Source organism: Panicum virgatum, chromosome 3K, assembly GCF_016808335.1.
Source record: "Panicum virgatum strain AP13 chromosome 3K, P.virgatum_v5, whole genome shotgun sequence".
NCBI lineage: Eukaryota > Viridiplantae > Streptophyta > Magnoliopsida > Poales > Poaceae > Panicum > Panicum virgatum.
This window is the reverse complement of record NC_053138.1, coordinates 11,637,184-11,652,057: the sequence shown is the minus strand read 5'-3', so window position 1 is coordinate 11,652,057 and position 14,874 is coordinate 11,637,184. Positions and strand designations below refer to the sequence as shown.

The window sequence follows — 14,874 nt, the reverse complement described above, 5'->3', positions numbered from 1 at the left end:
GATTTCAACCGCCTTTTCACATGTCTAGATGACTTCATGTTATCCTTTGAACTATTCACCTTGACAATTACCGTTTGATTGTCACAGTTCATTAGGATTGCCGGTAACGGTTTTTCAACTATCGGCAAGTCCATAAGGAGCTCACGAAGCCACTCAGCCTCAACAGTGGCGGTATCTAATGCTGTGAGTTCTGCTTCCATAGTTGACCTCGTTAAGATGGTCTGCTTGCAAGACTTCCAGGAAACAGCTCCACCACCAAGTGTAAACACATATCCACTTGTGGCCTTTATCTCATCAGCATCAGAAATCCAATTTGAATCACTATACCCTTCTAGTACCCTTGGGTACCCGGTGTAGTGAATTCCATAGTTCATTGTCCCCTTCAGATAGCGCATTACTCTTTCAAGACCCTTCCAATGATCATCTCCCGGGTTTGAAACAAACCGGCTCAGTTTGCTTACAGCAAACGAGATGTCAAGTCTTGTAGCGCTCGCTAAATACATTAATGAACCAATGATCTGAGAATATCTCAGCTGATCTCGCATTATCCTTTTGTTCTTTCTAAGAATTAAACTGGCATCATATGGTGTTGAGACAGGTTTATAGTCGCTATAACCAAAGCGACTTAACACCTTCTTCACATAGTGAGACTGTGTAAGAATCACCCCACCATTGATCTCTTTTACCAGCTTTATATTAAGGATAACATCAGCTTCTCCCAGATCCTTCATCTCAAAATTTTGAGATAAAAACTTTTTGACTTCCTTAATCACATTAAGGCTAGTGCCAAAGATCAGTATGTCATCCACATACAAGCACAAAATCACTCCTTCAGCCCCACCATAGCGATAGTACACACATCTGTCAGCTTCGTTCACAACAAAGCCGGCAGAGGTCAAAGTTCTATCAAACTTTTCATGCCACTGCTTAGGCGCTTGCTTGAGACCATATAAAAATTTTAACAACTTACAAACCATTCCTTCTTGACCCTTTGATACAAACCCATCCGGCTGATCCATATAGATCTCCTCTTCTAACTCTCCATTGAGGAAAGCCGTCTTAACGTCCATCTGATGAACGAGAAGACCATAAGAGGCTGCCAAGGAAAGTAACACTCGAATTGTGGTCAATCGGGCAACTGGTGAATAAGTGTCAAAGAAATCTTCTCCTTCTTTTTGTGTATAACCCTTGGCCACAAGCCTAGCCTTGTACTTTTCAATAGTACCATCTGGCCTAAGCTTTTTCTTGAACACCCACTTGCATCCAACCGGTTTACATCCATAAGGACGTTCAACGACCTCCCAGGTTCCATTAGACATAATAGAATCCATCTCACTCCTTACTGCTTCCTTCCAATAGTCAGCATCAGGAGATGAATATGCCTCTTCAATGGTTCTGGGTGTATCATCTATGAGGTATACAATGAAATCATCACCAAAAGACTTTACAGTCCTTTGTCTCTTGCTCTTTCTCGGAGCATCATTGTTATCCTCCTCAGGATTTTCTACAAGTGTATGTTCATTGTGTTCTATCGGCTCAGCAGAGCCATCATCCTTGATGAACTCTTGCCTAGATGAACTTGTTTCATCTCTCATGGGAAAAATGTTTTCAAAAAATGTAGCATCTCTGGACTCCATTATAGTACCAACATGCATGTCAGGTACTCCAGATTTCACTATTAAAAATCTATATCCAACGCTGTGAATAGCATAACCTAGAAAGATACAATCCACAGTTTTAGGTCCAAGCTTACGTTTCTTGGTTATTGGCACACTCACTTTTGCCAAACAACCCCATGTACGTAAGTATGACAGTGTTGGCCTTTTCTTCTCCCATTCCTCGAAAGGAGTTATCTCTTTATTCTTTGTAGGAACACGGTTTAGGACATGACATGCAGTCAATATAGCCTCACCCCACCATTCCTTGGAAAGTCCCGCTGTATCTAACATGGCGTTAACCAAATCCGTTAGAATGCGGTTCTTTCTTTCGCCAACCCCATTTGACTGAGGTGAATAGGGAGGCGTCCTCTCATGAATAATACCATGTTCCTCGCAGAATAAAGTAAATAAATTTGAGAAATACTCGCCACCACGATCTGACCTAACTCTTTTGATCTTTCTCTCAAGTTGGTTTTCTACTTCAGCTTTATAGATTTTAAAGTAGTGTAAAGCTTCATCTTTTGACTTCAACAAATAGATGTAACAAAATCTAGTACTATCATCAATCAAAGTCATGAAATATTTTTTACCACCTTTTGTCAACACTCCATTCATTTCGCACAAATCGGAATGAATTAATTCTAAGGGTGCCAAGCTCCTTGCCTCCGCGGTCTTATGAGGCTTACGAGTTTGTTTTGATTCAACACATACACGACACTTAGAATTTTTGACAAAAGTGAACTTTGGAATTAAGCTCAAATTAGCTAAGCGCATCATACAACCAAAATTAACGTGACAAAGCCTCGAATGCCAAACATTTGTTTCATCAACGTTAATAACATTGTATGCAATTTTATTACAAACATCTGACAAAGAAAGACGGAACAAACCTCCGCTTTCATAACCTTTTCCAACAAAAGTACCAAACTTAGACAAGATACATTTATTGGACTCAAAGACTAATTTGAAACCATCTCTACATAGTAGAGAGCCGCTGACTAAATTCTTCTTGATGGTGGGGACATGCTGCACGTTCTTCAGCTGCACGGTCTTCCCCGAAGTAAACTTCAGATTTACCGTACCAACACCAAGAACACGCACATGTGATCCGTTCCCCATCAGCAAGGAGGAAGTCCCGCCGGTCTGGTAAGAAGAGAACAAAGAAGCATCAGCACAAACATGAATATTAGCACCAGTGTCAACCCACCACTCGGGTAAACCAAAGACTGAAAGAACAGTAGGTAATAAATTACCGTACCCCGAAGTTCCTCCAGGCTCGCTAATAACCATGTTGGCGGAGTCGTTGCCTTTGCGGTTCGGACACTTTGCAACAAAGTGATCCGTACTAGCACACACATAGCAAGCTCCCGTCTTCTTCTTCTTAAAAGTGGTTGTCTTCTTAGTCTTTGGTTGGTTCTGCGGTGGCTTTTTCTTGTTCTTATGGGAGTTGTTCTTCTGAACAAGATTGGCACTTGAAGCACCAACAACTCCTTTCCCACGTATGTCCTTTGCTCTCGCCTTCTCCTCAACATCAAGAGTCCCTATGAGTCCATCTATTGTGAACTCCTGTCTCTTATGTTTTTGAGAAGTAGCAAAGTCCCTCCAAGAAGGTGGCAGCTTAGAGATTATACCTCCAGCCACAAACTTATTGGGTAACACACATGGGGACTCTTTGCTGCAATTTTTGAGATCTTTTGCCAGAGTATGTATTTCATGAGCCTGTTCCACTACAGAACGGTATTCGACCATCCTGTACTCAAGGAACTGCTCCATGATATACAACTCACTCCCGGCGTCAGATACTCCATATTGAGCCTCAAGAGCATCCCACAAAGCTTTGCCAGTTGGCAGCCGGATATAAGAATCCACCAGGTTATCACCGAGAACACTAATGATCAAGCCTCGAAAGAGGATATCAGCCTCATCGAACGCACTCCCTTCCTCTGGAGAGAATTGTTCAGGCTTAGCCTCTTTCACATGGATCACTCTCGATAGTGTTAACCACAGTATAAGCCGCTCTTGCCAACGTTTGTAATTTGAACCATCAAAAGGTGATGGTTTGATTGATGCAGCAAAGCTAGATACCGAAAGCCTATTAACATATTCAGGTTTTTGGATTGTTAGAAATCTAGGCAATTTTCGGTATATTTTAATTCCAAAATTAAATGTATAAACTAGCAATATTTCTATGACTTTAAGGAGTAAAATAAAACATGTGAACATGTTTATACTTATCACACATATAAGCATAAACAATATAAATAACCAAAGTTTCAGGGAGTACCCTAAAGCGGGGCCGTTGCCGGAGGCATTGGCTGCGCTGTTACCAACTGGAGTAGACATCTACTCGGTTGGCCTCAGTCGAAGTAGTCGAACTAAATCGGTGCAGGAAGAAGTTCGCAGTGCAGTCCCACGAACGGTCACCAAGATGTAGTCGACGTAGTCGTTCGGCCACCAGAATGTAGTCGACGTAGTCGTTCGGCTCGTCCACCAGGAAGTAGTCGTACAATCGGGCAAAGCCTTAGTATTTTTGAGCAGTCACGCTAAAGCGTTACCCAAAAACCTGATTGCCCGCCTATCCCGTGCAGGATCTCAAGGCGAGCAAGGTTTCGGAGGCCTGCTCACGCTAATTCTGTGCGCGCAGAAATTAGCGTTGGGGAACTCAGTTGTTGCAACTGGAGAGGGAGAAGAGAGGAGCCGAGTTGCCTCAGTGCTCTGGTGCAGGATGGATGAGGGGAATGGCACTCCTTATATAGTGACTCAGGTGCTCAGGATCGTTGAACCTGGACACCATCAGAGTCATTTAGGTGATGCGGTTATGGCCGCCGCACCGCACCGCACCGCCCGTCCGGCCGGCCGCGCCGCGCCGCGCCGCGCCTCGCCACGGCCACGGCCACGGCCACGGCCCGGCCCGGCCCGGCCCGGCCCGGCCCGGCGAGGCGAGCGAGCGCGCGCGCGTGTGGTTCACCGTCCTCCTCTTACCGGCTTCACAAGTGGTGTACAAGAAGTCCACCTTTTAAGTCGGTTGAGATCCTCCTCAATTCCCGGTACGGAATTAAACATTGATTCCCTAGCATTAATAGTGGGCTTTAAATTCTTTTAATGCTTTAGAATAAATGGGCCAAGCCCATTACTCCAACAAAATACACGTTTCATAGCTTCTCGTGGAGTTGAGGGTTATTTAACCACCATTGTCATTGGTTACACAACTTACCCCTTCGTTTTTATTTTTCCAACCCCCACCACCGCTTTTCTCTAGTCACCCCGCGCTCTACCTCCTGCCGACGTCATCCTCCAATCGCTTATTCATGTGTTGTCGCCTCCCTTCAGCCGTGCCACCCTGCAGTCGTGCATGCCAGCCACCGTTACCCCTACCTCCCGTCGCCGCCACCCTCCAGCCGCGCTGCCTATGCCTCTTGCCACCGCCTCCTTCAAGCAACGCCGCCCCTGCCTCCCGCCGCCACCTCCCTTCAGCCACGCCGCGCCTACCTCATATTTTTGTAGAGTTGGTGGAATGGGGCTACAAAAACATAGAGTTGGTGGTGTGGACCTATCTTTTTGAAGTTAGAGTGCTCCCAAACAAACTCTTAGGGGAATCGGGTCTGGAGACCCCCTCCCCCCACCCCACCACCACCCATAGATCTGCCCCTGCGAATCGGTAAAGTTACGACTAAAAAAGAGACATCCTTCCCCCTTGGGACATATTTGAGTTTTATGTAGAATCCATATTCGTTCAATGCATATATCTCTAAATTGTGCTTTGTTGATCTCCAGGGGAGAACTGATGAAGTATGGTTATCGAGACAAAGTTATGCCTGCTTTTGCAGATATGTGGATCTCTAAAATTGGAATCCGAATTAACAAAGGTAATGATCTTGCGGTTTGTGTGAGAAAGAATATGCTTCGTCCATTCTGGTTGGCTCAAACTTCTCAACGACTGAACCCCACAATTCGAGCCATTCCCTACTTCTCATCGTCCCCATCACGTCCTTGTCGGGCCGCCGCATTCTCTTCTACTCCCTCCGTTCCAAATTATAAGTCATTCCAAAAATTTTGGAGAGTCAAATCATCTCAAAGTTTGACCAAAATTATAGAGAGAAATATAAAAATTTATGACATCAAATAGGTGCACTATGAAAATATAGCTAACAAAGAATCTAATGATATTTAATTGATATCGTAAATATTATTATCTTGTCATATAAATTTGGTCAAATTTGAAAACTTTGACTCTACAGAATTCTTAAAATGACTTATAATTTGAAACGGATGGAGTAGCGTTATTCTGACGCTCAGTATGTATGCACCTACTGAGCGCCAGCCGAGAGGCCGACATGACACGGACTGGTAAATAAATTGCAGTTTCGTCGAATCACAAGCATTGTTGCTCGAATACACGCCAAAATCAGACCGAAAATCCACCAGCGTTTGATCATATTTCACAGGCTGGCAGTGTAGTAGTCAAGGTTTTAAATCGCCGGCTAAGACGTTTAGCGGTAGAGCTGCCATTACGGCGTTTAGCGGACTATAGCTGAAATTTAGCGGGCTAAATGACATAACGGCCGTCCTTTCTAGAAGCTATAGCGGTCTATAGCGGAAGCTATAACCGGCTATTTAAAAAGTAGCAGTACAGGCGCGCATCTCTCTCAGGGTTCCTATACAAATCGAGCATGGAAAACCTGGCCCGCCCCGCGTAGATACAGAGCCAAGCTCTCTAACAAGCACGGACCGCGGCGGCCGTGCTCAGTCGGAGAGGTCGTCGTGCTCGTGCCAGCACAGGAGCATGGTGACGCAGCGCCGGAGGATGTAGAGCCGCGTCCGCTGCTGCTTCAGCACCGCGTAGCACCGCCGCCGGAGCCCCGCGCAGCCGCGGCCGCCGCCGTGCTTCCTCTGCCGCCGCGCGAGCTGCTGGTGCTGCGTTGATGCCGCCGCCTGGTCTCCGCTGTCACCGCCGGCGGCCGAGAGGTGGTTGTACGCGGAGCAGACGGAGGCGGACGTGGAGGCGGCCAGCTCCATGGACGGAGAACCAGGAGTAGAAGAGCTCGACGGCTGTGGCGCAGGTCGGAGAAGTACAAGATGATGCTGAGGACGAATCGAGGTGCCGATAGCGAGGTGGTTGCACCGGAGTAGAAAGCGCGGGGGATTAATATAGGCCGGGGCCGGGCTGATGGCCGGGGCCCACGTGACCGCGACGGCTCGTCATTGCAGGCCGACATGGGGAGCCTGGAGTGACGATTCTGTCCTCCATCGACCAAAATCATCATTCAGGGAATTTTCTTCCAGAGCATCCCTTGGGTTGAGATTGGGGCGGATCATGTCCCTTTCCGCCCTTTTTATTTAACCATTTCGTTTCATTTGTTTTTTTTTGAGCGAGACCTTTGTCTCCTCCAAATGTTCATGGCTCTATATTAATTAATTATGTGATCCATGACGTTAGACCTAGCGTTTCAGGGTCATTCGGAATTTGTGGCGTGATTAGATTAGCGCAATGATTAGGAGACATTCGTCCGCTCGCCGCACTGATCCTGTGCCAGCGGGACGATTAGGGCGCTAATGGTGACGACGTTCAGCTCACTCAGGTAGTCAGGTAGCCCATGGATCGGTTAGCAAAAAGGCGGGCTCCTGACTAGGATCTGATGCCTGCAGGCCGACTGCTACATTATTTATTTAAAATAGAAATATATACTGTACTGGCTTACATCATGCCACTAATCTGGGCATGATTAAGACAAGAAATCGTATGCTATTCGAATAAGGCAACACAAAGGCACTCGATATTCAAAGGTGCGGGCGGCGTACTTGGATAGCAACAGGCAACGCGAAAGAGCACACGCAAGCATGAAGCACCCGCACGAACTTGGATGGCACATGACAGCAAAGTGCCGACGTGGAAATTAGAAAGAAGCTGGGGCTAAATTTGTAGATTCTCCTGCATGCAATGCAAGAGAGCGAGAGAGATGAGGACTGGAGGGGGCCGGTCAAACGTGTGGGGGCCGCGCTCTGACAGCGGCAGTGCAAAGTGCGGGCTCGAGCAGGATCCGGCACCGTCCGTGCCCGATCGCCGTCCGTGCATGGCAGATGCCACACGTCGCCGGTCTTATCCGCCCGCCCGCGCGCCCCACACGACACGAGGTCGAAACGTGCGGGGGGCTCCCCCCCCAATCTCTTCTCGCCGCCCGGCACACCACGTTCTGCGTGCTTCAATTCCTCTCCACCGGCGGCGACCGCCGGCCGGCCGCATCTACCTCCGCGGCTAGCTCTGACCAGAGGCAGGGACCACACGTGCGAACGAGCCAGCGGGCGCCCCACGTTTTCCCCGCCCCGCCCGTGTGTCCCTTCCTCCCTCAAAACCCACCGTACTCGTCTCTGATGGCGATCGCTCGGTGATTGCTCGATCAAAAGAGCAGTAGATAGCACAATGAGAGAAAAAAAAATCCAAAAAAAAATACCGCACAATCTGCTAATGACACGTGGGCCCAGCCACCGGGACCAATGTGTCAACAAGAGTTCAAATCGTGGGCATCGTGCAATGTTCATGACATCAGTGCATGCAATGCGTGAGCTGAGCTGGCCGCGTCCAGAACGCTCTGCTCGTGCCGGCACTGCAGCAAGCAAATCCTGACGCCTTCCAACGGGCACTTCTCGGTCACGACGGACCTGCCGATCTGCACTGCTCAATACTAGTGCGAGACTGCCAGTGAACCGATGATGAGTGATGACACTGCTCAGTCTAGATTTGCAAAATTGTGCCTGGAGAAGAACAAAATTCAGTTAATAAAGATGGAAAGATGCTATCAATTCTCAAGTTTCATCCTTGTCAAGAAAACAGTGTAATGGAGTTATAGTACTAGTACGTGTTTATATAGCAGGCAGGCACAATGTTCGTCTCTTGAGATACTAAGTTTACCTCACGCCATGATTGTTAATTTGTTTTTCCCTCTCTTTTTTTTTGTTGCTCCAATCTGCTGGATTGCACTTGGAGGTTATTGATTAGGAGTTGGACAGAAGGGATGCAGCCCGAGAGAAGAACATAATGCCTGTCATGAGCTGTAGTGTCTGTCGTCTTCTGCCGTTTTGGTATATGGCAGCGAGCGAGCAAGAGCAATGATTGGAGCTCTCCATCCATCAGTTTATTCTTCTTTGGCGGTGGAGAGACAAAAAAAAAGCAAATATATATTTATAGCCCAGTTAGTTACGTGATCATGTAATTGTACTTTGTGATGAATCATAAACATTACAAAGGTATGAACCTTGCTTTAAAAAAAAAGAATCAGTGTTAGGAGAGTAAGCACCTTGTTTAAACCAACTGCTGCTCACAACACAGATAATGCACTAGTCTTTAATCTTTTTTTCCCTTTTAGAAGAAGATGGTTATATATGATTTTGACACTTTTATTCCAGATGGAAAAAGGAAAAAAAGAGAGTCAAGTACTTCAATTCATACAACGTATCCGTCGCACTGTTCATCTCGTTAGGTGCTGCGAACTTGCTATCGATGTGAAATGATAGGTGCCTTGTCACCCAGAGACTTGGTAGCATCCTGCCATGGCAACTCATCGTGCTCAGCCAGTTGATGCACACACATGCCCTGTTCCTGCCTGCAGATTCCACTGCATATCTTCGATCTGCTCACAGACCGTTGCTTTGGCCCTCTGCGACACCTCACCTGATCAAATAACTGTCCTCCAATGATTCAGAACCAGCTACGCACTCATGGTCCTATGTTAGTATCTGACAAGATTTTCTGAACCTACGATGCAGGTTCCTAATGGTTGTCTTCCATCCTCCTGAGTCCTGATACACTTACACACACCATTATCGAGAATCTGTACTGTGCTTGCAATTATTCGATCGATTGAGGTGGGGCTAACTGTTCCAGTTGATTATAAGATGAAGTCCTTGCACGTTTATGTACAGCTTTTACAGCTTTGGTCAAATTAGCCTCCGACTACCTGTTTCTTGAGATCGTATTCAGCAGCCGTCGTCAAACTGACCAACACTCCATCGGAGACCTGTAGCTAAATTCTTGTGCAGCAACAGCAGAATGACAATTTCAGACATACAAAGAGGTAACTCTGGACTGTTTCAGGAAGCAAACGCTCAGCATTCCTGCGGCAACGCATTCCACTGAGACGAAATAAAAGGCCCGTGACATATACAAGTTCCAGAATCTGAGAGGCGAATGCCAGCAGGAACGACAGCATTCGGGCAACAGCTGTCCCGTTTCCCAAGCCGTGCTACCAGCATTTCATCATCAATAGGATCATATCAGCATTCAGAACATGTTGCACAATGGTAACTCTGGAGGTAGGGAACGGAGCTAGAAGGAACACATGGGCGACAGGAGATATTAGTCAGTCGGAAAATAACTTGTTGGATCACATAAGGGCTCATCGATCGACTGTACAATCTACACTATATATAATTTACAAATTGCTCTTATGGAAAGCCGCATCAAAGGCATGTTGCCTCCTCATGGGACAAGCCGCCATAGCTATTGTTGCGATTCAATGTCGTTTCATACCCTGTTGTCGCTGTGGCGGCGCCCAAAGCCAATGGCTGGAGCAGTTGTCGAGACAACGTCAAGCTCAGCTTTGCAGAGGGGGCACAGTGCATTTATCTTGAGCCACTTATCAACACAATCCTTGTGGAAGAAGTGCCCACATGGGAGCAACCGGAGTTCGTCATTGTCCACATACCTTGCCAAGCAGATACAGCAAACCTGCAACCAAAAGAGTCAATTTAGTTTTGCATTATGCACGAGGAGAGAAATAGCTGTGAAGTTCACATTAGTACAGAAGAACATCTCACAGCATCTTCAGCAGAAACAACCCGTTCCTTGTCTGTTCCAGCAGCCAAGACCCCACTGCCACCTTCATTTCCATTTCCATCTCCATTACGAGGCTTCTTCAATTTAAACTTGTACGTGCCTAAGGCATTGATAGCATCTGAACTAGCACCTCTATTTTGGTTCAAATCTTCTCGGAAGCCCATTACAGAAATTATGCAGGGGAGGCAGCAACATATCAGTGCGCAGAGAATGAAGGGCATAGCATAGCCGATGCAGCTGAATGTGAGGAAGGCTATACACAACCTGGAAACATGAGTACACCATGAAACATCTAAATAAGTTGCAAAGATACTGCATCATGGCAGGCTAGGAGCGCACCTGTACAAGTTTGGCGCATCATGGGCAGAAGAACGTCTACCAAACACCCACACATTTCCCACAACAAACCATACAGCGAAGAAACAGTCCAGAGCCATTTTGAAGTGATCAGCAAAAGCCTGGGCCCTACAAGAAGAAGAATGAAATTCAGAGAATGGACTCAGAGAAGCTAACCAACAAAGCATTTATGATTCTGATAACCTGACCGTACATAGGTATACTGCAATGGATACCAAAACAGTGGGACTATAAAACGTCAGACATATTACTGCATTATTAAGTTCTTTTACCGTGCCAAGTGCCAAGAAATTTCCACTCCTTTTTTTTATCTAAGAGGTCAGATTTGATAAGATTAGTCAGACCCGTATTATATCAATTGTTACTTGAAGGAAAGAAAATAACGACACAAGATATCTTAATTACGAATGCACGTTGCCAAATTAATTCTCTTTGCAATACCACCCAGGACTCACTGCATAATATCGACCGATCCCTAATCACTCATATGTAAAGTATTATGACCACATTTCACAGATATAGACAGCGGAAGTGAATGATGAAGGAAGAACAATATATAAACAAAAGCAATAATGTAACCGAAGTGTAGAATATGGTACCTTGGATTTACAGTAACCACATTGTTTCTTGAAACTCCATTTGTGCCAGTTACAACACCAGCTTCAGACACTCGAGGGGCAGAAAATTCCTCAAAAGAGTTACTTTCAGGGATGTTGTTTGGAATGTAGTTCTGATTAGCTGATTCTTGCACAGTGGCCAGGTGGTTACGGTGGAGATAGCGCCAGTAAAGATGAGGAAGAGTTGCAACACCACCTATTGTATAACCAATGACCCACTCAAACAATGGAGCATGAGGATGTTCATTCCTTGATACAGACAGCACACAAGTAGCAGCTATAATCTGGCTAAGATTTACAACTAGTTCAACTGAGATCCAGAAGCCAGAATTCAGAGGACTTTGCCGATGAGGACCACGATTACCATCTCTTCTTGCTAGAGGAGCATTTGGAGAGTTAGATGCAGCAGTTGTTCCCGAAGAACTTTCTGAGTCACGAGGCAGTTGATCCATGCCATCATGATTGTCTCGACGAGGTGTAGAAGAAGAAGGCACATCATCCCTTGGGATACCAATCACATGCTCCATGAGTAAAGGGTGACTATCTGTTTGACTCTCTCTTTCTGATACAACAGGAAGAGCATCCATCAACCAAGAGATTGCATGTGAAATTACCGGTTCCTGTTACGAGAAACAGAGCTGATTTAATTTAAGATAAAAGTAGCGAAATGCACATTTTACAAGATAATGTGCTTTGCTCTGTCCCAACTACAGTAGCAAGTTACCTCCAATACACCTAAAAGAAAAGGAACACCTGAAATTAATAAGCTGTTTAGCTCTCTCTCTTTAAGTAGGAAAGTCTTGAAGGAGCAACACAAGCAATAATAATATGGATCTGTAATAGGCATAAAGGTCGACACAAATGACTACGACATACGATTTGGAACTCCATTAGAAACTATTTTTGGATCAGCATTTGCAAATGCTGTATACAATTACCAAATGACAACCATTAGGAGAAAGAAGGGTATATTTTGTTCATTTGATGCGAAATATGGTTCACTGCGAGACAGGATTGAAGAAGTACCAAATCCAGCTTATAGAGATGTTCTGAGGTTCTTATGTTATGTCCCATCAGCTGAGGGCATGAGTTTGTAATTCCTCCTGAACTCCTAATAGCTTGAGTTGTGCGGAAATGGAAATGTGTGCGGGAAGGCTTCTCATCGATTCCTACACATGCCATAGTCATAAAATACAATACTAGGACAATAATTTAAGGGATCACAAGTTACAAACATGTGAACATACAATTTCGCTACAATTTTAATTTCATGAGAAAATCTGGAGGACCTGAGTTTGGAGCCCCATATTGACAAATCCCACTGAAACTGAGCAAACAGTTGAACTTATAACCTTAAGTTCTCTTCAAAGAAGAGAACAAAACAAAATAAAAACAAAAACTTTACAACCCAAGCAAGTTCTAATGTAACAAATTCAGCACTTAAAATCTTCTTATATGGTGACACACAGTAGCAACAACAATCAAGCCTACCACGGGGTCAATCAAAAGAGTAGCATGGTAATTATGTCCACCAAATGATTGTTAACTTGCCGCCACATTTTGCCCACTACTTATTAGTTCCACAAATCGCAAGAGACTAGGTAAATACTAAATCCACCAGCAAGAAAAAAGATAAATCCAAAGGGACAGTCCAAGCTAAGCAAGCAAGAAAGGAAATACCACATACCTCGGAAGAGGAGAAAGAAGTTTCCAACCCAACAATCACCTCACCAACAGGTCAACCACGGGCACCTCTACTCCGACCGCCTGAAAGATTCACGAACCCATGAACAACCAAGAAGCAACGGCGCCAACAACAAGACCAGAACCACACCAAACAATAACCTCGGCCGCTTAAAGCCGAATCAATGCTTAGGACGCGCCCAAGATTTGCAATAGAAAACCGCAAAGAAAAATCGCCGGGCGAGCTCGCGGAAGCAAAGATTGCGCCGGGGAGGAAGGAAGGGAAGGGACAGGTGCCAAACCCTCGGATCAAGGCAGCGCGCTAATATAAAAGAAAAGGATGATAGAAACACGGAAGCATCGCACTTGCGGTGGGGGGAAATTTTACCAAATCTGTGAGCTCGAAGACTTGGAGCCGAATTCTTTCCTCCCCTCCCAGTCTCGAGTGGCAACGTTTACTTTTTAGTCGTTTGATTTATTCAATTTTTTTGGATGAATGGGAATCTTTTTTGGTTCCGGAAGAAGGAAAAGCATGTGGGCTGCGTCCACCCTGGTCGTCCGTGGGACACGTGTCCTGGATCGGACGGAGGACAGTGAGAAGGAAGGCATCGGCGATTAAGCTGATGCGGTTTCGCCGTGGCGGGTTCACGTGGCGGGTTCGCCGTGGCTGGGAACGGCGGCTTGCTGCCCTGCGGCGACGCAGGGGAGTGGATTAGTTAGATCAGTTATTTGATTTTTTTTCTTTTGAAAAAGTTTCGGTGATTTGATTTCATCAGCGTTGTACTAGTAATTTTTTTTGAAACTATCAGCGTTGTGCTAGTATACGACAGAATAATGTATGCTTAGGAGGGACATTTCGTTTAATATTTTCCTTTTCTTTTTGGACTCCAGTAGATGGATGGTCTAATTTGTACACGACAGAATAATGATTCTTCTAAATTATCGCTGTTCTTAAATAATGATATTCAGAACAAGCAAATTAGTTTTAAAAAAAATAATCCTTAAATGTCATATGTTTAAAGATGGATGGGATACAATACAAAAAGAAGAAAAACCCCACAGCTCATTGAGACAGATGCGATATGTTGTCGATATCTACTTACAGCTCCACTATCTCATTGACTCATTTTCTAGGTTCTGCTCCCACTAACCAAATATTACTTGCATCAACTTTACCTTACTAAAAGATAATAACGAGACTGACCCGTCAACTACTTTGGCAGGGGATGACTTGTGGACATGTGGTATTGCCGATTGGAGTCCCAACTTTTTCTCGACCGTGTGTCCATCTTAGACGTAGAGGCCGAAACGTATTGCTCTCTACTGTCTTTATAAAAAAGAAATGCCCTGTCGTCAATTAATCTTATACCCAGTTCCGTTGCGTTGTTTATTTCATCATGCGGCAATGCAGGGGCCTGCTAATTAGCGGGCGCTCGCCAGCAGCGGCAACAGCAGACGATCTCCGACAATAGCAAGGTTTCCACATTTGGAAAGTTTTTTATTTTCACAACTTTCTATTTTGGCATATGATAATTTATGTATATAACTTTGTATATATAACTCGTTAGTAACATTTTGTTACAGACTATAATTTTAGCATAACTTTTAATACATACAATTTATACACGTAACTTATACATATAACATCTAAACAACATTCGGTTTATATTTATAACTATTTCCTCCTAACTTGTTTCATAATAATTTTGTAGCACAATTTTTATGACGG

General features: G+C 45.1%; 2 protein-coding genes across 3 annotated transcripts; both read right to left on the bottom strand.

The window, feature by feature from the left end:
* Positions 1–6,006: 6,006 nt before the first annotated feature.
* Positions 6,007–6,772, bottom strand: LOC120697585. Its single transcript, XM_039980859.1, has one exon. The coding sequence runs from the start codon at positions 6,672–6,674 to the stop codon at positions 6,402–6,404; it is 273 nt and encodes a 90-aa protein (XP_039836793.1). The 5' UTR covers positions 6,675–6,772; the 3' UTR covers positions 6,007–6,401.
* A 3,188-nt stretch (positions 6,773–9,960) lies between these two features.
* On the bottom strand, positions 9,961–13,677 carry LOC120697582 (E3 ubiquitin-protein ligase At1g63170-like). 2 transcript variants are annotated; one of them, XM_039980854.1, is made up of 7 exons: positions 13,534–13,677; positions 13,150–13,229; positions 12,489–12,631; positions 11,445–12,082; positions 10,828–10,953; positions 10,470–10,752; positions 9,980–10,380 (listed from the first exon to the last, which is right to left on the bottom strand). In XM_039980854.1, the coding sequence occupies exons 3-7, from the start codon at positions 12,534–12,536 to the stop codon at positions 10,177–10,179; spliced, it is 1,299 nt and encodes a 432-aa protein (XP_039836788.1). In that variant the 5' UTR covers positions 12,537–12,631; positions 13,150–13,229; positions 13,534–13,677; the 3' UTR covers positions 9,980–10,176. The 2 variants fall into 2 exon arrangements, with proteins under 2 accessions (XP_039836789.1, XP_039836788.1); XM_039980855.1 differs by lacking the exon at positions 12,489–12,631 and having other exon boundaries at positions 9,961–10,380; positions 13,534–13,622.
* Positions 13,678–14,874: the final 1,197 nt, after the last annotated feature.